Source organism: Ammodytes marinus, assembly GCF_949987685.1.
Source record: "Ammodytes marinus genome assembly, chromosome: 5".
NCBI classification, from domain to species: Eukaryota; Metazoa; Chordata; class Actinopteri; order Uranoscopiformes; family Ammodytidae; genus Ammodytes; species Ammodytes marinus.
The window spans coordinates 5,833,707-5,856,982 of NC_137234.1; the positions used below are offsets into that span (position 1 = coordinate 5,833,707).

Below are 23,276 nucleotides of genomic sequence, written 5' to 3' on the forward strand. Positions count from 1 at the left end.
TCATCACATAACTTGCAGACATTTCTTTGCACCGTTTTTATTTGTTTTGTTACCTTTTTTTTTGACAGTTGCACGCTGTAATGTTTTCAGCTGTTAGGGCCGCACTAACAACCGGTTTGATTTGAGCGCTGTCTCATACTGAATGCCATCGCTTGTCAATGTGCAGAGCAATGTCCGCAACGTGCACCGTGTCATAGAAATGTATTTTAAAAAAACAAATCAATAAAAGTTGCACTGTTTACACTTGGAAATTTCATTAAGAACTTCTGACTCCAGTGTCTTTTATTTCTCCCCTCCTGTTTCTCTTGTGCTAACTCAGTTTTTTTCTTGTTCTAAGGCCTTCTACAGCTAGAGTTTGTTTAGGGCTAAAACTGAAAAACAAGGCTCTCATGGGGGAAGCAAACATTTAGACAAATAGATTTGAGAGTAAAATGCACCATCTGTTCTACTTTAACTCCTCCATCTGATCACTGAGAAATCTTTAAGGTTCTAGATATACCCCATGAAGACCAAATTAAATCTCAAGTTCTCTGGGTTAATATGAAGTGAATATATAAAGATGTTTTCAAGGTCATTTATCAACAGTGTCTTCATTACATAGATTGTCCACCAGAGAGCACTGACAAGTTTTATGTTTTAACTATGAAGTTCTGCTCAGTACCTACTACAGTAACTTGGTTTAAGTCTTAGATGAATAAGATACATTTTTGCTTCTGTTTGCTAAAATAAGCCCCCAAAACTCATTAATCTTCTTCAAACTTTTTGATTAGCTTGATGTTTTTTTTTTGAGTAATTACAAATAGGACAAAAGTCTAATTTTATCTCAAACATGAATATATATTCCTACATTTTGCAGCCCAATATAATATTTTGTTGGACCCTCCCTACACTCCATCTTTTGAACACCAACTAAACAGGACACCAAATTTTCACCTCAGCACAATGTTGGCTAACTAAAGTTATACATTTCTGATATTTCACTGTTAAAACTTGATATGAACTGATTCTTTAGACTGGAACACTTTAATAATTTACCTTTAATGTGATGCAGAGGGCTGTCAGTTGTAAGAGACATCGTTATGTTTGGAGCTTAGTGATACAACAGCAAAAACATTTCCCACATAATACAAATTGAGTGTATGAGGATGCATTCGTACTTTTTTGCAAAAAGGCAATTCGATAAAAGAAATAACAGAACTTTAATTTACATCAAATGCAGGCGGTTGACATACATTTAGCAAATGTTTGAGATTCACAAAATTTGACATGACTTAGGTATGTGAGAAAAAAAACAGGCTACACTGCTAACTGCACCCTAAACAAACAATGTACTCGTGCTGTAGTACCTAGCACCATGTTAGCCTCTCTAGGCAGGATATTGGTTTTGTTTAGTTAAATGACACCAGAAGCAGACCGGTTTCATTTCTTCTTGGCTGATCTCCTTGTTGAAAGAAATGTCCCGTCAGTGCTCAGCAAATTCTGTCTCAAACAATAAAACACAATAAACAATGTCCAAAGGTTTGTCTTATTGGGTGAGTGTTGCCACTTCTTCTTCTTCTTCTTCTTCTTGCACTTGTTTGAACTCACTGTCTTGCTGAGGAGAAACACTGCTGAAAGCTTATGCAGAAACAGCCAATGTCTAGTGATGGAGAAGCAGTTCAGGTCTGAAAAACTGGCATTTTGTGACTTCCAAAGTCTGGAGACTTTCAATCAGCTATAACAGACAAATCCATCGGCCCAACCAGTAGTTGTATTTCATCCATGCCCAAAACAAAAATGGCTGCTGTTCATGAACCTAACCCACACGCTCGGTGAGAGGTTTTCAGAGGAAAGTCCGAGCTACGTATCGAAGGTGTCCTCCGTGTTGGAAGAAGATAACGTCCATCTCTGTGTCAAACAGAGCCGTGACGAGGAACGACTTTCCTTGGCTGGTCTGCAAGAGAACACCGAAAAATATACTTCAATACAGTGCTTTTATTGACATGCAACAGCAGTGGATTCAGGATATTTTACAGATATTGAAGGTATCACTCTGCCCAATAAATGCCTACAAAGCTTAAAAGCAAATAAAAACCTGTGCGTAATGACGTTGCATGCTGTTTTGTGAATTGGTATATCGATTGATTTCAAACATTTTAAGTTTCCATACATTCTTTTAGGACTAGCTGCGTGTCTCCTACCTTGACAGTGATCTGCTGCCTGGGACTGAGGCTCTCTGGCATGGTGATGTTGAACCTCTCCTTCCCGCTCAGCTCCAGAGAGTCTGCGCTGTCGCCGGGCAGGAACTGCAGCGGCATGATGCCCATCCCCACCAGCTGGCTCTTATGAAGCTTCTCAAAGCTCTCAGCGATGACCGCACGCACGCCCTACAAAAACAAGCAGGCCAATCACTTATTGAGAACTCGCATAATATGTTATTGTGTTAATAATTGCTGTATGGATGGAAATACAGTCTAGTCAGTGTGTGTGCAGCAGTTTACCAGTAGATATGGTCCTTTGGCGACCCAGTCTCTGGAGTTTCCAGAGCCGTAGTCTTTGCCTGCCAGGATGATGAGGGGAACGCCGTCTCTCTGATAGCGTTCGGCCGCCTCGTAGACATCCAGCTGATCACACACACACACACACACACACACACACACACACACACACACACACACACACACACACACACACACACACACACACACACACACACACACACACACACACACACACACACACACACACACACACACACACACACACACACACACACACACACACACGTTAGGATGTGTTATTAGTAGCAGGCTATAGCTCAAAGCTCACGACCAGGATTGGATGATGTATTAGCCGAATCGGAAGAACTAGACATATAAAATTTCCCCCTCTGGGTTACTGGCCTTACTAAGTCCCCACTCACCGTCTGCCCTGAAGGAATGTGCAGAGTCTTAGGGCCCGCTTTGCCGATGAATCTGTTCTGGAGCTTGATGCTGGCGAAGGTTCCTCTGGTCATCACCGAGTCGTTCCCTCTTCGAGCGCCGTACGAGTTGAACTCCCGCGGAGTCAGGCTGAGGGAAATTCAACGTAAAATTCAGAGTAAAATTTAGTTTCATTTCACTGAGCTCACCACAAGTACTTTTGTAGTCTGAATAGACGAAATGTCGACACATGAAAATAATGTGCATCCTCGGGTCAATCAGAGTCTCGTATTCTCCAGTCACGACTTCTCATATTTAGGGCTGGCCCGAATTATTCGAATACTCGTTCGGAAAATTAGTATTCGGAGCTTAAATTAGTATTCGGAGCTTCGTTTTTTTATTTTATTTTTTATATATTTTTTTTAATTTATTTAAAAAAAAAAATTTTTTTTGCAAGAAGCTAGTACTACAATATAATATCATCAAATAATTTTATATTTGGATATAAAAGTTAGTAATATTGTAGTAGTAGTATTGCTCATTTAGGAGGATATTACATCACTAAGTGTCATAGCGCATCCATTACTTCACCTACAAGCGCGTAAATCTTCAACAAAATATGCAGATACTGTCAAAATCGGTTCCAGGGAGTATATAGGGATTATTAAATTTTTTTTTATTTTTTTTTAATGTTGTTTTTGATGGTGTGTTTTTCTGGAACGAATATTCGAATATTCGCTCGGAAAAACCAACGAATATTCGAAGCCTGAAATATGGCATTCGGGCCAGCCCTACTCATATTTCATCATGACTAACCACCATATTATGAATAAACCAACCAAAGGACCTTGTGGTGATATTTGTCAATCAAAGTATAGTCAGTAAATCTGCTGTGTTAACCCTACCGTTTGCTGAGCAGGTACTTGGCTGCGGCGCTGACCCTGGCGATGCTGCCGGCCGGTGAGATGTGGTCCGTGGTCACTTTGTGTCCGAGGAACAGTAAGACATGAGCGCTCTCTATCGACTGAGGAGGGGGCACTTCTTTACTCTAGAGATAACACACACACAAACACCCATTAAAAACTTGTATTTAACTTCAATGTGTGAAACGGCAGTATAATAATTACCACAAAGTTCAGAGGACTCACCAACTTGCTGAAGAAGGACGGTGAACGGATATATGTGGACTTGTGATCCCAGGGGAAAACCACAGAATCTGGACTCTCAATGTTGTTCCAAAATGAGTTCCCTTGCTGGAGAGAGAGGAAAAAAAACAACATTTAAATTTATATCACGGGGCGACTGTGGCTCAGGTGGTAGAGCGGGTCGGCCAATGATCAGAGGGTTGGAGGTTCGATTCCCACCCTGCCGCTTGTGTCATGGTTGTTGTGTCCTTGGGCAAGACACTTCACCCACCTTGCCTTGTGTGAATGTGTATGACTGCTGTATGTTTGTGGTGGTCGGGGGGCCCATAGGCGCAAAATGTCAGCCACGCTTCCACAACCGGTATGACTGTGTGTGAATGAATGGAACCTGGAACCCTGTAAAGCAGTGCCTGAGTGCCTAGAAAAGCGCTATATAAATCCAATCCATTATTATTATTTTATTATCACCTTTATCCTGAAACAGACATTAGACAAACATGAAGGACAGAGAGAGACTGTGTCCTGACCTCCATTCTTCCCCGGAGATCTTTAAAGATGGAGGAGATGACTGTGTCCTCTTCAGTCTGTTGGACCTCCTCCCTCGACGGCCAGATGTCAGCCAGGTAAACCTCCTTCCCCTCCGATGTCACACCTGCACAGACAACAACAGGGTCAGAGTTAGCACCATAACAACAACAGCTTTTTGTTGATTCTAGCTGCCTATTTAGACAAGAAACTAGCGCCTGCTGTCATAAAGATCTGTGTTAGCGTGTGCCGGCAGCGCCTGCATTTGTTTTGGAACGGCATGATGCAACACTAGGCAATAATAATGAATATATAAAAATATTTTAATTTTTGCTGATGGTCTTGTGTGATGTTACAGGTCATTTACGATCATCAGAGGCAAATGAGAATATTTCATTAACTTTGAAATGTGGCAGTTTAAGTGGGAGTGCTTAATATATTCAGAACTTCTTTTACTTTCAGGTCCTTTCAGTGCAAACCGCCCACACCGCCCCTGTATCACCTGATGCATGTCTGAACTAGACCCAATCACTTAATGTTCACTCGCTGTAAATCAGCCAAATTCCTTAAATCCTTCAGCTTTCACAGTAGCAGCTTTACAGAGCTCCTTCCTCACCCAGAGGCTCTTTCTCAAAGTCGATTCCCACCGTGCCGGCGAGGGCGTAGGCCACTACCAGGGGAGGGGAGGCCAGGTAGTTGGCACGCACACAGTCACACATGCGCCCTTCAAAGTGCCTGTTGCCGGATAGCACACCACAGGCCACCAGGTTTCCCTAAAACAAAGTAAATCATAAAGATTAGACGCATGCTTTTTTTTTGTTTTATCTACAGAGACCGATAAATAAAGCATCACGGAGGTCTAACCTGTTTGATTGCATCCACGACAGCTTCTGGTAGCGGAGCCGTGTTCCCCACACAGGTGTCACAGCCGTAGCCAATCACCTCAAAGCTGTGGTGTGAAGGAAAATACTATGTTAGTGGGAAGGAACTAGGTCATTCAGAATGATTGTTCTTATGATGATTAACACATGGTAAAGTATGTTTTTATTGTTTCACTGTCAGTACAATGAAACAATACTGCAGCACCTCAAACAACATTACATTAGTCGAGCTCAGGTTGCACTTTAGCTCCATTTAAAGGGTTAACCGGGGTTAATACCTTGGGGTTAAGCGCTTACGTACGCTAGTGTTTGTGTGTGTCGTCACTGTGTGCACATGTTTACCCAAGCTGGCTAAAGTAAGGCAGGACTCCACTGGTGCTGAGGTAGTGAGTGACCATGCCACTCCCAGGAGCCAGGCTGGTCCGCATGTAAGGCTTGACAACCAGCCCCGCCTCCACCGCCTTCTTGGCCAGCAGACCTGTCAATCACAACAACAACAAAAAATTAATAAATTGCATGTAGTGAGAGGGGCGCCCTTAGCTCAGTTGGTAGGGCGTCCCCCCCATGGGCCTCGGCCAGCAGCGGACCCGGGTTCGATTCCAGCCTGCGGTCGTTCTCTGCATGTCACTCCCCTCTCTGCCCCATTTCAACTCTGTCTCTACACTATCAATAAAGCATAAAAATGCCAAAAAAAAAAATATATATATATATACATGTAGTGAGTACAAGTGAAGTAACTCAAAGCAGAATATTAATTTTTGTAAGTTACAGAAAAGAGAAGATATGGGACATGAAGCTGCAGCTATATTTACAGCAGAATTTTAAAGCAGTTTAAAATGTAAGAGAATAACGGGCCACTACAAAAAGTTTGCTCAATAAACAAAAATACATTATTCATATTGCTACTAATGCGCCTTGTCTGATCGAGTTTCAAGCTAGTTAATCTTTCACATTCGGTAGGAACCAGAATGGGTTAACTGACTCACTGAAACAAACAACATAAGAAAAACCTATAAAATGCGATCATAGGGGGCGCCCTTAGCTCAGTTGGTAGGGCGTCCCCCCCATGGGCCTCGGCCAGCAGCGGACCCGGGTTCGATTCCAGCCTGCGGTCGTTCTCTGCATGTCACTCCCCTCTCTGCCCCATTTCAACTCTGTCTCTACACTGTCAATAAAGCATAAAAATGCCAAAAGAATATATCTTAAAAAAAAAAAAAAAGCGACCATAGTTTGATCCCTAGAGCGGCTCCGGTACCTGCAGTGAGCATGACAGACGGGTTGCAGTTGTTGGTGCAGCTGATGACAGCGGCGATGACCAGTGAGCCGTGGGCCAGATGATACTCCTGACCACAGTGAAGGAAGGGAACCAGGACGTCCTGCTTCTCCTTGGAGATGTGGAAGCCTTTGAAGCCAACCTAGAGACGGACCAAGTCACACCTATTAGTATGAGGAAGAGAAGGCAAAGACATTCATATGGGATTTTATTTTCCTCCCTAGGTTACCTTCTCATCTAGACAACTCTGGAAGTCTTCTTTCATGCTGCTGACGGCCACTCTGTCCTGAGGCCTCTTTGGTCCGCTGACATAGGGCACCATGGAACTCAGGTTGATCTCAATCACCTGCACAAACATCAATCAATTTAACTTTAAATTAGTATGAAAAATAAATGGGAAAAAAAATCAAAACTTGAAGAAATAAACTTCACTTTAGTCCTTTTGATAATTCCCAGTAAACATTGGACACGTTACCTCAGAATACTGGGGGTCTTCTGAAGGGTCTTCATAGCTCCGGAAAAGTTTTACAGCCTTCATGTAAGCCTCCAACAATTCAAGTTTTTCCTGGGTAAAATCTGGAAGGAAAATGATGACACCTTAGTTACCAAACCCCCCTAAAATGCTATCACAAATTCTGGCAATTGTGTTGTCTACTGTCTACCTGGTAATGTAAGAATGAATAAATTAGTAAATATCCAAGCAAGGAGAGCGATTGCACTTTCCTAGAAAAATGTAGATGCCCCAACACTCGCAATGTGGATTAAAGCGCTGTCAAGCTGTATTGGACTGGAAAGATTGACCTATATTGCCAAGGGAAAGCGGCGGGACTTTGGTGAGCTCTGGGAGCCATACCATACATGGCGATCATGACTGAGAACATGGGATAAATTATTATTATTTTATTATTACTTTTTATTTTATTATTACTTTTTTTTGTTGTATATCTTGGTTTGTGTCCTTGTTGTGATGGTGCAAATGTTTTGTTTGTGTGGTTTGTAAAAATAGAAAGAAAACAATAAACATAGTGTGCATAAAGAGAGTAAATATCACAGTGGATAAAGCGCTGCACCATGACTTTGGCTGACTCACTTGTCTTTCTAAAGTGCTGGAGTGTGACGCGGTCGACGGGGAAGAAGCTAACGGTAGCTTGGTACTCCGGACACATGTTAGCGATGGTGGTTCGGTCAGGAGCCGAGAGCTGGGAGACACCCGGGCCGAAAAACTCTACAAACTTCCCAGCGATCCCAGCTTGCCTTAAGTGCTGGAGAAAGAAAAAAAAATCAATGAATATGGTGCCTTTAGTACACAATGAAAGGCAAGAGTGCATGTGTTTCCTGTAATAGTGCAGTGAATATAGTCAGAAGATTTTTATGGAGACTGGTGGCTGGACATTCGCTCAGACACACACACAATAAAATGATGTATATTAAATTAAATGCATCACTGTGGTGCACTTTTTAGCGTTACCTTCGTGATGCCCAGGACAATGTCTATGGAGGTGGTCATTGGGTTGATGGAGCCGACCAGTTTACAGCCCACCACCTGAGGGAGGGTCAGAGACACTGGCTGGCCCAGCATCACCGCTTCAGACTCAATTCCACCGACACCTGGCCCAGGAAATAGCCATGGACAAAACACAAAATAACATAGAAAATATTAGAAGACATATTTAAAGAACAAAGAGAGCGAAATCGACAGAAAACTTGCAAATCAACTATCATATGTCTTTTTCCTAGCCTTCAGAAGGGTAGTAACAATCAAACATGGTTGTATATTAAATCTATTGAGCCTAGCCGGTAACAATAAATACGTCAACAACTGGTGGGAACTTGAATGTTTTTTAAATGCTTTACCCCAGCCCAAGATGCCCAGGCCGTTGATCATGGTGGTGTGTGAGTCTGTCCCCACCACGCTGTCGGGGTAGATGAAGCCTTGGCTGACCTGGATGACTCTGGACAGATACTCCAGATTGACCTGGTGCACCGCGCCTACGTCCGGGGGAACCACGTTCACATTCTTAAACGCTTTGGAGCACCACTGTTTGGTAAAGACAGATATAGAAAGAAGAGCTACAGTTAGGTCAACATTTAACTTTGTGTCTGACTCCAGGTGGGAAGAATACTGTTTTGTTCTGTTCACTAAAGAGGACTGATAACGTTAACTTCAATTCATATTATTTTTTTTTTTTTGGCATTTTTTTTATATGCTTTATTGATAGTGTAGAGACAGAGGTGAAATGGGGCAGAGAGGGGAGTGACATGCAGAGAACGACCGCGGGCTGGAATCGAACTCGAGTCCGCTGCTGGCCGAGGCCCATGGGGGGGGGACGCCCTACCAACTGAGCTAAGGGCGCCCCTCTTCAATTCATATTCTTGCACAAAATGTATAAATCCGAGCACTATCTATTAATGTTCATTTTCAAAAGCTCTCACAGTCTTGGTTTGTTTTTCCTCAGATTCACAATCCTTTTAGGCTTTCAGTGAAAACCGTGAAGAAAGCTGATTTGTTTCGATTTTTTCCCAAAATGTCAAACTTCTCCAGGTCAAAACTCCAGACTTCTCCTTATATACTGTACATTCCTCTCACTCTTGTTTCCTGATGTCATTTAATAAAAAAAGAAGAATTTGCTCTTTGTTCTACCTTAAAGAATTGCAGTCTTTCTTTGTTTCTGCCCAGTTCTATTTCTTGATTCTTCAGAGTCGTTTCATGTCTGCAAAACAAAAAAGGGACAAACAACAGTGAACATGCTAAAGGGGAACTCTCTGTGTCAATCAGTAACAATATGCCAACTCACTTGGCCCCAACGTGACCTATTTTATAAGAGCTGAAACTACGCAGTGTCATGTGTCAAGGACTTTAACATGACTCATCAACTTGTAAAGAGAGATTAAAGACATAAGGCGTAACACTTGGCTAAACAAAAGTGTGATCTAGTGATAGTGATATTGTACGTTACGAACTAATGTTTCCCTTTATGCAAAATCATATTAGCGACTCACTCAGACACAGGCTTGAGGTGGAAGGGGCAGAGGAGAGGTGTGTTCTCAATCTGCTGGACAGAGCGTGGCCCCGTGGAGGCTGGAGGGTCACTGCAGGAGGCTTTGCTGCAGGAGCCTCTCTGGCCCCCACACTGTGAACCTCTGGACGGAGGCCTGGAGGGAGTGGAGCGGGACGGAGCCTGGCTGTGGTTTGGGCCGTCCCCTCCACCGGGGTTTGGCGCATTCTGTGTGGCACTGTGGAATGAGGGGGGAAAAAAATAAGTATAGGAATGTGGTGGATGCAGTGTTTTGCTTTCTTCTGTCAATTTGGAATACAAAAAACAATTGTTCATAAAAAAAATTAAAGGAATGTTAAGTGACTAAATATTGACATTATGTTGTTTAAATAAATAGACAGTCAGTCACTTTTTTTACCTTGTGAAATTTTAAAAAAAAGTCCAGTTTGTGTAAATCTGTAAATGTATCTGATTGTCAATACATAAACCCACCATTTGCTATAATCAATCTGTAGTGAGTGATCTACGATGAGGTCTGTGGGGCATTTAGGGTTGACCAGGCTGGGGTCGCCGCCATGTTTGGCCACAGCGTCCCGCATGGCTGCCAGGTCCACCATGGCAGGAATACCACTGTGGAACGGAACGCCAGAGAAGAAGAGTGAGAAAAACTGTCCTTCCTTCAGTCAATAACATAAATATTCTAATAGTCTAACTTATTATGTGAATAACTTATTTACGCCAAATAGATCTATTGAGCTAACAACAGGTGGATCGGCTGTTTATCGAATCCCTGTGAAACTCACGTGGGGGGAGGGAGGAGGGGGGAGGGGGGGAGGGGGGAGGGGGGAGGGGGGAGGAGAGGTTTTGGTGTTGTGTATTTATTGTATGTGTTTACTTATTCTGTTTTTTTTTTGTCCATATGTATAAAACCATAAAACCATTCAAATAAAAGTTTAAAAAAAATAAAAAACTCACGTGAAGTCCTGTAGAAGGACTCTTGCTGGGGAGAAGGGCACCTCTGCTTTGTCCTGCTGCTGCTGCCAGTCCAGCAGGTTCTGGACGTCGGCCTCTGTAGTGTGAAAGCCATCACACTGACGAATGGCCGCCTCCAGTAAGACACGGATGGACAGAGGCAGCTTGTCTACACAGGGGGGAAGAAAAACACACACACACACACACACACACACACACACACACACACACACACACAGGTGGTTGCAGTTAATTTTCCTACATCAAACAATGTTTACTAACTGTATGTGCACTTGTTAAGACTATGAAGTGACAAACATGGAACTTCTGTACATATATTAATTTGCAATAGCACTACATGTCATTTACTATGCTGCTAAAATATTTCACGAGTTATAATATTTATGTTAACGCTGTTTGTATTTTATGTACACTGTGCATGCAATGAAAATCAAAGGATTCAGATTCTTGAGCTACAGCTACTAGGGGTGTGAACGTTTACAAAAATGTCTAACCGTGTACACGACGGATTTTTTTTCGTGTACACGGTTAACCGTGACGTCATTGTCCTCGTGCGCCCGCCGTCTTGTAGGCGCGCGTGCACACACACACATCCGCGTTCGTTCGCCTGTAAACACACAGTTGACATGAACCACGCTCGTTTTTATATACTTTCTATGGTTTACAAACCTCTTATAATAGGTCCATGGCACACACAATGACTTTATTAGTGAGGTAAAATCAATAAATGCGTGTCTCCAGAACATAATTAAAAACTTTGAAAAAAAGAAAATTTGAAAAAAAAAAAAAAGAACGGTTTTCGTTTATTGATTTTTCCTAAACGGTTATGATTTACAAACGTGTACACGTGTAACCGTGCACACCCCTAACAGCTACTTGATGTACAGGTTACAAATGTTCCTTAACACCTTTCACATGCACTGGGAAACACCACTGGTAAACAGTAAGTATGCAGCCTAGTAATAGCACAATATTTACTGAATGTCCTACTACTTCTACATTGTGCAGAAGATCTGTGAAAAATAAATGCTACCAGCAAAAAGGTCTCGAAAGAGTGACATAACATATCGGTGATTAAAAAGTCAGTGAGCCTTCTTTACGTCCTGAGGGCCCTGAACTCACCATATCTCGGATCATTTAATTTCTGTGGGTTGAAGAACTTATGGCCATCTTTCAGTGTGTCGATTAGATGGCTGTACGGGTGCTCTGCAGAGGGGAAAAAAACAAAACATTTATCAATACAAACTAGAACTCCAGCCAGGACCTTTCCAGATGTCATTACCTCACATCTTTGTTCCAGCATGTTTGCTTGCAGGTAGCTCAGCGGTATTAAACAAAGGGTTTACTGTACTATGCCAGGCTGACCCTACCAATATTTACTCAGTGGGGATCTCCTCAAAACAAGAAAGTTCAGACAAGGACGAGGCTTAAGACATCTCTAAGAAACTGGTGGGAGGCCTCCATTTGTCTGTGCAGTTTGTGAACATATTTTATCATCTGTATACCATGGTGTATGAGTGGTTAAAGCAAGACATTAAGTTTGACTCTGTAGTTCTGCAAATAAAGAGTATTGGTTTATGATATGATGAAACATAATTGATGTTGCATTAACTGTATTTTGTATGAAACTCTAAACTGTCCCAATTGTGGAAATGGGACTAAAACAATAGTGTCAAATGGGTGTTTTTTTACGACAGTGCATATTAAAAAGATAGTAGGTTTTAAGCAGGTTTAAGATGAATACTCTTAAATGTACCTTGTAGCTGTGAGAGACTTGGTGTAAAAACTAAGGTAGGAAAGTATAGAGCCCATATGGACAGAATCATCTCAGTCTTAGCGCAGCGCTACTCACAACAGGACTTCATGCTCATGCTGTAACTTCAGCTCTCTGGTTACCAGCTTAGAAAGCAACACTCGTGATCATTATTTAACTAGACTTGCACTAAACACACTCCCACACAATATGGATTAAATTATTGTCTTTAAAGTTGTTATACATTGTCTAAAAAGCACTTTTGGCATTACATGTCATAAACATGACTTCATCAGAATTATTTCCTATATTTTCACTAGCGATGATGGGGCACTGCAGCAAAAACGTTAACACCGTTGCTTAAGAAAAAGGCAGATAAGCAAAAGTAATGTAATGTTGCTAAATTATCCTAAGCAGACATAAACCACTTTTAAAACAATACTGATATTGGAACAAGGTGTGTGCTTTGGACTCCACTACAAACATATTTAGGTAGAAGCCAAATGAGTGTAAGGAATTGGATAACATTCTACAATAGATATATGGCAGAATTATTGAAACATTCACTCATGTCATTATTACACATTTTGCGTTTTTAAGTGTTATGCAACTTATTTTGGTCAGATAATTCACACGCAGCTTCCAGACTCAACCCACGTTTTAACAACCAAATATGAAATGTCCCTGTCTCACTGAGATGCTTTTGTCAGCCATATGCAAAAACTAAAAGCCACAACCTCATGCAAAGCTGTCAGAATAGAACGCATACAGTAACTTTGTTCACTTCTTGAAACACAACAACAACACTATTCACTACTAGCGAGATACTACGGAAATACATCCTTATGGGAACCTGTTTTCACTGACAATGCCAGCTTTCTAAGAACAACAATTAGAAACGGTTGATAAAATCCAACTCCCCATGGCTTAAGACTTTTTAAATATATATGTAAGGCATTTTAATACCAACGTATGCCTTCTTTTTACATAAATGTATTACATGCTTTTAAAGACCTGTTTTAATATATACAGAAACCCTGTAATAGACATTGTCATTGCTACTGGCCTATATAATGCCACTTCAATGTCCGTTACGTGTTGGAAATAACGAAGCCATCCTTGTCTTGTTGCATACACTGTTGCCTAGGATGTATTATAACACTAACATCACACATATTAATGACAAGCTGGTGATGTCAATGCGAACATGCCAATACATTATATCATATCCGCATGTGTCCCTTTGACAGTGGAAGGAAACGGAAGACTAGCTAATGTTCAAGAGGCTAACACTGGTCCTTATCGTGAAGCACACACACTCTAACTAACTACTTTATCTTGCTATTAGCTGCATGTCTTGGGGAGATAAGAAAATACAAGGTAATTGGCACACACCTAAAGGCGTCTCTGGCTTGCGGCATTAGCTAATTAAACAGCTCTTGTTTAGTTATTGTAAGCAAACATTACCGAGCTAGCTACTGTTAGCTTCTATGTCTCCGCCGTTACAGTCTATATAATATTAACTACAAGCAATCGACAGCCATTTTCAGGGGACCGGATGTCTTTTCTAATCTATTCCCGTCTTCAAGTGTAACATTCTGGTCATGTGGCGGCTTGTTAGTAAGGTTTTATCAAAAGACAGCTCTTTACCTTTGACTGGGGAAGTGAGCGCCATGATGACTTCTGGAATCAACACGACCCGTCCTCACCACAGCGCAGCCTACATCGGGCCGACCAATCAGAGAACAGATATCTAAAGACACGCCCACTCACATAAAATAACATAGAATAAATAATATAAGATGATACAAATAAATAACAAACATATTAAATACACGTAGAAATTATACAATAGAAATTAAATACCATAAATTTATATGAATGGTTGAATAAATAAATAATATATTATAAATTATGAATAGAAAATAAATGACGGTTCATTGATACGAAATTGAAGTTTCGTATTTACCCATTTTACCGAAACCCATATTTTATATACTATATTTGTATCCACCCCCAAAGCAAAATCTTTATTATATTATATTTAAATTATCAAAAGTGCATTCATTTCTTATTGAACAATTACACTAAAATAACTAAAAGTCTAAACATAAAGTAAATAAACGAAAATTAATCATGGCCAAAACTACAACAAATACGACATATACAGCATATAATGTAGCCTGCCTACTTATAAAAGCAGAGAGTAACCTACTAAAATATATACATACTAAAAAAGGAATAAGCAAAATCCAGACAATAGTGAAATACAACACATCATCAATCTAAGTTCATTTGTAAGATGTGTAATTCAAAGCATTCCTCACATTAGTTCACACTTTTACCTTGTGTTCGACAAAAGAGATTAAAAATTAAACATGGATTTATTGTAAAAAATAAAATAAAATTGTCAGTAAAATAAATCAAAACTAAATGGTCCATTGGGATTATTTTGCATAGTTTTTATTCAAAACCTCTACCATAGTTTGTTAATGACTTTGTGAATATGACAGTACATAACATGTCTTCTTATGGTCATGACTGACTGGGACTTTAACATTAGCCTCGTTCGACAAAGAGCCGTCTTGCTCAGACCTGCGCAACTATGACGCGCGTCTTGCTGAGCGCACAACAAAAATGCTGCAAAAATGCTTTGCGCTCAGCAAGCCGAGCATCATAATTGCGCAGGTTTTAGCAAGACGGCGATATCTCCAAACGAGGCTAGTGCTGTCGTAAAGGCACCACGTGACAGTACAGATGTGACGCTCGCGCTGCCTTCAGGGACACTGCGACTTCGAATCCCGTCCAACACTGTGCAGCATCCAAGTGCCTTTAGATGTATTTCTTGAAGTTTAGAGGACGATCTTCAACATAATGTATGAATCAAGTATAGACTGTGGGTATCAAGTGAAATATTAATTTCTTTATTGTTCAGTATTCAACCATTTAGATTATTTTGATGCTGCTATTTTGAGGTAAGAGCCCTTCTAACGCCACTGCAACATCTAACAAACCGTATTCTTTGCTCATTAGTTGTTACTGATTAATTTGCAAACCCTACGTTTTCATCGGGTCCCTGAAAGCATCGTCATCCTCAATGTCCGACCGTGTCCGACTAACTAAATAAACCTTTGCAAAACAAACAAACCCGTTATAGCGGTCACCTGCATGATAAAAGTGTCTTAGACCACATTGTTTTTGTTTAAATCGTAACTAGTGAAAGTATCTAGTGGCCAAAACAACACACTGCAGTGGAAAAAACAGCTCTTGACCTTTCACCTTTCGACTATGTTTGTTCCAAGCAGTAATGGACGGAAGGCATGACCCACCTTGTAGCAGAGCAGGCCGTGTGAACAGTTTTACCGAGCACGAGGCGGACGTTAAGCACGAGCTACATGACCTCCTAACAGGTAAACATTTAATCTGCGTATTCACGTTTAAATATCTGGTGCTGTTTGCATACACGGCTAATGTGTCACTGTTAAACTATTGTTAGCCGAGTTAGCTCGCTAACACACTCCCATACACACACATAAAATGCTACATACACACACACACACACACAGCGCGAGAAGAGAACATAATGTGACATTGCACGTGCTTCCCTCCTTGCTGCAAGACAACAATGCAAAATGTGAGATTTTTTGATAAGCTATTCATCGGCCGTGTTATGAATGCGTGCGGATGTTTACTTACAACGTTTATATAAGAAAACATCGATATGTGTCTGGTTATCGAACACACTGTCCTCCACTGCTCTTAATAGGTTACCAACTGCAAGCCAGATGTTATAACTTTATTTCGTCCTTTTATTTTTCATGGGCGTACGGTACATTAGTCGATACTGTAGCATAGCATGCCAGTATGTTATTTCCGTGTTGATGGCTGATGCAGCCACTGGCTCAGACCTTTGCATTCTTGTCTCATTTTTCATTTCATTTAACTTTTATTTATCCTCGAGAGACCAATTGAGGGGTGACCCTCATTTTCAATGGTGTCGAGTTAAAGTTAGTTGTCTGTGGGTGTTTGGTGTGTTTTGATGATAACACAGGGACAGCGAGTAGCGACAGGTCCATCAGGTCCATCTAGTTGTGACTTGTATCTTTAAATGTTGTTGCAACAATTGTTCCAGCAGTATTTACTATTGATTTTTCTTTTTTTTAAAGGAAATATGCCCAAAATTCATTGAAATGTGAGGTTTCATATCATTGGTAACTCAATAGCTTTCGGTTTTGTGCTGGTACTCACCGAAAAAAAGCAGTTCTTGGGGTCAACTTTTACGGTGGCGCTGAGCATTCACCAAATAAAAAAAAGTTTCAGAGCAGGATCTCGTAATTACGAGATAATATCTCGTAATTACGAGATAAAGATCTCGTAATTACGAGATAAGTATCTCGTAATTACGAGATAAGTATCTCGTAATTACGAGATAAAGATCTCGTAATTACGAGATAAGGATCTCGTAATTACGAGATAAGGATCACCCTCTCATTAATCGATAACGATGTCTGTGTGTGTGTGTGTGTGTGTGTGTGTGTGTGTTTGTGTGCAGACGAGGTGAACCTAGCCATAGGAAAACGTAGGCAATAGCCTTGGTTTCCGGACTAGATACAATGGGCCCCATAATCAATACAATTATTTTAAATATCTGTTTACTGTTCATTCATTAATCAGCGATCGCATCGGGAAATGAGGGACACACTTTCACTTTGTATATGCAGTTTGTTCATTATGAGCCACCGAAGCCACCGTACTGTGTTGCCTCATCCAATCAGAATGCCCGGTGGGCTAGTTCACTTTTACCTCCTGTTTGTTACTGTATCGGAACGCAGTTTTATTGAATGCTTTGATTAAATGCAGTCGTTAAACTCGGTGTAATCCATGACTCATACAAACACATAAGAACTTTCTACAAGGAGGGCATGACAATGATAGCCATGTCAACTTTGTGCAGATATGCAGTCACTGGGACTATTCAGGAGAAAAGCCCAGTCGGACCTCAGCAGCTGATCACGGGCGTAAAGCCGAAAGTGTGTCCCTCAGTAGCCTACCCGATGCGATCGCTGATTAATGAATGAACAGTAGCCTAAACAAATATTTAAAATAAGTTTATTGATTATGGGGCCCATTGTAGTCCGGAAACCAAGGCTATTGCCTACGTTTTCCTATGGCTAGGTTCACCTCGTCTGCACACAAATACACACACACACACAGACATCGTTATTGATGAATGAGAGGGCGATCCTTATCTCGTAATTACGAGATCCTTATCTCGTAATTACGAGATCTTTATCTCGTAATTACGAGATATTATCTCGTAATTACGAGATACTTATCTCGTAATTACGAGATATTATCTCGTAATTACGAGATCCTGCAGTGAAACTTTTTTTTATTTGGTGAATGCTCAGCGCCACCGTAACTTTCACCATATTTTCAGCATATTCCAAAAGTATCAATCAATAAAAGACAGAAATTATTTGTCAGATTAATTAATAATAATGGAATTAAAATGAGCTGCAACGTTAGTCAGAGGTTTTTGATGCGAGAGCCTTGTAATTGTAAACCATGTTGAATACCTTTGTTGTTGTTATTTAGTTGGTTAGCTGTTATTTTAATGCCCGTTTGCCATCATCCACAGATCAACAGTAATTGGTTGGAGCCTGAAGGTTCTTAAATCTGTCCCCAGACCTTTACTAATAGCAACTTTTCTTGTTTACAGTTGTGATGTCAGTCGGAGGGCTGATGACCGAAGACACTCGGCTTTAGTGGAGAAGCAGCAGCAGCCCTGCCCTAACCAGCCGGCACCATGCAGATGAAAGGAGCCATCCAGATTATTGAATGGCAGGACCTGGACTTGAAGAAGTTCTACTCCCTGGGTGTGTTCATGACCCTGACCACGCGGGTCACCGTCTACCCGGCCAGCGTCATCCGCACCCGGCTGCAGGTCCAGAAGGGGAAGGCCCTCTACTCCGGGACCTTCGATGCTTTCTTCAAGATCATGCGAGCGGAGGGCGTGAGTGGCCTGTACCGCGGCTTCATGGTCAACACCTTAACACTGATCTCAGGTCAGGCTTACATCACCACCTACGAGCTGGTGCGTAACTACGTGTCTCGCTACTCGCAGAGCAACACGGTGAAGTCGGTGGTGGCTGGAGGTTCGGCGTCCCTAGTGGCCCAGACTATAACCGTGCCCATAGACGTGGTGTCCCAGCACATGATGATGCAAGGACCACATGGGGAGCACATGGCCCGCTTCAAAGCCAGACCCAGACCCATGCTCAACGGGAGCAAACGCAGAATAACTTTCGGACAAAGCCGCGACATCACGGTGCAGATATTCGCAGCCGACGGCTTCAGGGGATTTTACAGAGGCTACGTGGCATCGCTACTCACGTACATCCCAAACAGTGCACTCTGGTGGCCTTTTTATCATTGTTATGCAGGTAAGTCTTAACATGTCATGTGACGGAAAACTTATTCAGTACTTACATTCTTTTAATATAATTTCTACGTCTGTTTTAGCAATGTTTGCAAACTCATATTTACAGTTTTTCCTGATGCTGTCTATTTGTACAGCTGTGTTCATAATTTATAGATAATTTAACAAATAGAGATTGAAATAAATTAAAATAACACTTGAAAAAAACTTAAACCCACCTCGAAATATTAGTTTTTAGGAAAATGATAAAAGGAAACAAATCAAAAAGTGAAAAAAAAAAAAAAAAAAACTGGGACAAACAATGGAACATGTGCATGCAGTGGCGTGTGTGGTAAGAGGTGGATTGGCAGGTTGTAATTCAAAGTATGCTAGAGCACTTTTACTTTGAAAGAAAACAGCACCACATGCACCTTGTATACAAATACAAAACTGTACAACACAAATTAAATAGGTCAGTGGAAAGGGCAGTCGATCTGATAATGTTACGGTCCAGTCATGTCATAGGTTTTTGGAGTAATGACAACTTCGTCAGCTAAATTTGTACTGCCGTTAAATCCAATGCATACGTGACAGTGTTTGAAATGCTTTGCGTTCCCAGAGCAGCTGTCTCTGTTGGCACCTAGTGGGTGCCCCCATCTGCTTCTGCAGGCTGTGGCTGGACCAATGGCAGCAGCAACCGCCTCCACCATCACCAACCCCATGGATGTGGTGAGAGCAAGAGTACAGGTAAACAAACACCTATCGTAAAAGCTGAAATTTAACTTTGTGTTTATGGGTCAAACGTCAATTATTTAAAAAGTAGCCAGTAAATGTCCAACAGTAACTTTACCAGGAGCAATTTCTAAGATTTTATAATCCTTTTATTATTTATTCCCATCTTGAACAATCGAACCAATTATGTGTGAAAACAATATTTCATTGGTAAGGCGTCCCCCCCCATGGGCCTCGATTCCAGCCCGCGGTCGTTCTCTGCATGTCACTCCCCTCTCTGCCCCATTTCAACTCTGTCTCTACACTATCAATAAAGCATGAAAATGCCAAAAACATATCTTTGAAAAAAAAAATATATATTTCATCATTAAAGGCTTAGATCATGTAGATTGGCCGACAGTGTTCTTATTTCTCAGAATTTATGCACTATAGTTTAACTGCTCAAAAGATATGCACAGCTTTAATTGCAGGAGTGATTATTTTTGCTGTGCTCTGGTCTGCACTGGACAACATGACTTGACCTCATGTGATAACAAGGGAACTATTGACTCACTTTATTGGCCTAATCCACATTTAGAGTGATGAGAGCACGTGGCAGTTTTTTACATTGCCCAAGGGCACATTATTATTGAACATGGTTGTTAATAGATAAAATACTGCAACAGTGTGTGTATAGCATCTGTGGGTTGAAGGAGTAGTCCCTGTAAACCAGGCTGCTTCACGTCTCCTAAAATGATTTACAAGCAAACCATTGTTTTGTGAAGAGAACAGTTTAATAAATATTACCTCTCTCTACAGTTTGATTATTGAATTGGCACCAGCTGGCAGATTTCCAAGGCGCTGAATGCAGCCATCTTTCAACACCAAATACTGCTGGCATCGGCTCCTTTTCTCTGTAGTTACACTTCCTCTTGTTGCTAGCATTACTCAATAGTTTCTCAACTTGTTGTTTGCACTGCAACAACAGGCTGTTGTTAAAAAAGATGTTAGAGGCTGTCTTTGCGTGCTCTTTGGAAATATGGTATTTACTATATTTTACGAGTTGGCTGAAAGCATGCACGCAGCACGGTCAACAATTTACAGTATTTCTTGAATTTTTCACAGAAGCTATAATTTATTTTGAGCAATTGCACATTTTATATATACAAATATATGCATCCATTATGAACTTAAAAGCCTGCCAGACTATTATACCACCATTGATAACGTTTAACTTTGCTAACTAGCTAACGTTACAACACTGGTGGAATTTTACCTTCAATCTTGACATAAAAATGTATTTGCAAGCAACAAAGATGATTCAACCCTCTCCTGTCTGTTGAAAGGTGGAGGGCCGAACGTCCGTGATCGAGACCTTCAAGCAGCTGATGGCAGAGGAGGGCGCGCGCGGTCTGACCAAGGGTCTGTCGGCCCGAATCATCTACTCCACGCCCACGTCTCTGCTCATCGTGGTGGGATACGAGACTCTGAAGAGACTGAGCCTCAGGGCGGACCTGGTTGAGAACAGACACTGGTGAACGTACCACGCTTCACCTAAACCTCACAGACAAGCAGGAACTATTCACACAGGAGATGTGTGTCCCGTCTAGTGGGCAAACTGCTCAGCTGCTTCTGCTACGGACCTTTTTACTTTGGTGTTGTTTTAAAAGCAGGTGTGACGCAGCAAAGTGTAACTGGTGATGTTTGTCTTCAGGCGCACTTACGGGTGTTTATTTGTATTACCTTTTTCTGTGTTTCAGACCCATTTCTATTGATCGGCCTACCTTTTATTCCACATCACTATTAGCTTTTTCTTCTGGAATCTGAAAATATAAGTGAAAATTCCTATGATTTGTCAAAACTAAATTTCCCTATTTGATAGATGACTGAAAAAAATGTCATCATAAATAAATGGAAGACCCCTTAAGCTCATTTTTGATTAGAGCTTCTTGTACTGTATATTTGAACAACATGGAATGACTGTACCAGTGTATTATTTAATACCTGGATATGGCAGCCTAAACTTGAGCACAATAGATGCACCTTTTGAATTTCAATAATTTTAACAGCTGAATTAATTACATTATTTTAAGAGAATTTGCGATGAGGCCAGTCTAAGGATTTATCAAATCAAGCGCACTCTGAATTCCAGTGAGATGATAAATTGTTTAAAACATCTGTTAATAAGCCCACCTTTGTTTAGGTCTAAATGAAGAGACTATGATGTATTTAACAATAGCAATAATGTAAATTGTGGGGCGCTCCGGTGGTGTAGTGGATAGAGCACGCACCATATTGGCTCCAGCCTTCGTTGCAGTGGTTGCGGGTTCGAATCCGACCCGTGGACCTTTACTGCAGGTCATCCCCCCTCTCTCTCTCTCTGTCTCCCCATTTCAACTATGTACTATCCAATAAAGCTTGAAAAATGCCACAAAAAAAATCTTAAAAAAAAAAAAATATGTAAATTGTACAGAAAAATAAGTATCTTCAAAGTGAGACTAGACTTCTAAAAGTATATTTCAAATATAAATAGATTCCCTGATCATCTGCAGGACAACAAATATTAAATTCATCACTAAAAGGTCTTTGCAAATACTTGGCCTGAGTTTGTGTCGTTCACAACTGAAGCCCCTTCTGTAAAAAACACAAGTAGCTGAGTCTGTGAAGTCCATGATGGAGGTGTAACAATGAATTCTATGTGTAGATAAGTTGTTAGGGCCAATCAGCAGGTGCTTCTTCTGCTTCTTATTGTTCTTGTCTGTGTATAAATGGACCGATAGTAAACCAAGAGTTCGATAGATATAAGAGTAACAGCTGTAAACTGAATGTTCCAGGCCTTACACCACTTCATAGAGGTTGGTTGTATTTTCCTTTTGGGCCACCGTTGAATCTGTTGTTGGATTCAGATTATTTTTTGCTGTTGGGTGACTGGGAAAAGGCACATTGGCAACCATTTGGCTACAGGGCAGAAAGCAGAAGAAACTAGCCGACATAAACAGAACTCCAAAGTTGCCTTCAGATTTCACTCAGTAAGAATGAGGAGGGACATCAACAAGGCTAATGCAATGTTAGAAATGGAATGCAGCCATGTTTAGAGTGTACTACTAATTACTGCCCGAGAACACATCTCAGTGACTCTTCCTTGTTCTATAAACTGTTAAATGTTTTAAGTGTTTTGAAAGCAGCACCTTTCAGTTTGTACCAAAAAATAAATAAATAAAAATGTTCCAATGAATAAGACTGGTGGACTATCCCGAAAGCCATTTTAATGGACTTTGGCCTAAACGGAGAACGTGCTACACCTTTGATTTACCAACTACCTGCTATGTGTGTGTGTGTATATTATCAAAGAATCGTTCCAAGTGCAGTTTGATGTCTTTAAAAACATGCAGAACTTATGGACACATGATGAAAAGTAATTAAAAACAATCTGAATCACTGCTGTGGTTATTTACTTGTGTTTTTGATCTCCAAATGGATAGTGTTACAGTGACATCAGTTTATTATGAGGCTGCAGTACACATGTTGAGCCACTGGAGGGAGCAATGGATCATGTTTCATCTTCAAACTACTGCTAGAAGACACGCCTTCTAAATTGCATTTCATCGTAGGAGCACACGGGTGAATAAATACTTCCATGAGGTGAACAGTTTCAAATAGCCATGTACTTCCATCCAA

The 23,276-nt window shown here is 41.0% G+C and overlaps 2 protein-coding genes across 2 annotated transcripts; one reads left to right on the forward strand and one right to left on the reverse strand.

Annotated features, from left to right (window-relative positions):
• Positions 1-1,019: 1,019 nt before the first annotated feature.
• Positions 1,020-15,925, reverse strand: ireb2 (iron-responsive element binding protein 2). Its single transcript, XM_080027889.1, has 23 exons — positions 15,796-15,925; positions 14,117-14,219; positions 11,836-11,919; positions 10,696-10,861; positions 10,213-10,350; positions 9,725-9,958; positions 9,366-9,435; positions 8,579-8,762; positions 8,193-8,332; positions 7,815-7,986; positions 7,200-7,300; positions 6,954-7,070; positions 6,707-6,866; positions 5,794-5,929; positions 5,435-5,519; positions 5,187-5,343; positions 4,573-4,697; positions 4,049-4,153; positions 3,806-3,948; positions 2,903-3,050; positions 2,481-2,603; positions 2,181-2,366; positions 1,020-1,933 (listed from the first exon to the last, which is right to left on the reverse strand). Exons 2-23 carry the CDS (start codon positions 14,139-14,141, stop codon positions 1,823-1,825), a joined length of 2,910 nt encoding a protein of 969 aa, XP_079884015.1. The 5' UTR covers positions 14,142-14,219; positions 15,796-15,925; the 3' UTR covers positions 1,020-1,822.
• On the forward strand, positions 15,754-23,198 carry slc25a44a (solute carrier family 25 member 44a). Its single transcript, XM_080027891.1, has 4 exons — positions 15,754-15,876; positions 18,189-18,912; positions 19,507-19,634; positions 20,945-23,198. Exons 2-4 carry the CDS (start codon positions 18,276-18,278, stop codon positions 21,134-21,136), a joined length of 957 nt encoding a protein of 318 aa, XP_079884017.1. The 5' UTR covers positions 15,754-15,876; positions 18,189-18,275; the 3' UTR covers positions 21,137-23,198.
• Positions 23,199-23,276: the final 78 nt, after the last annotated feature.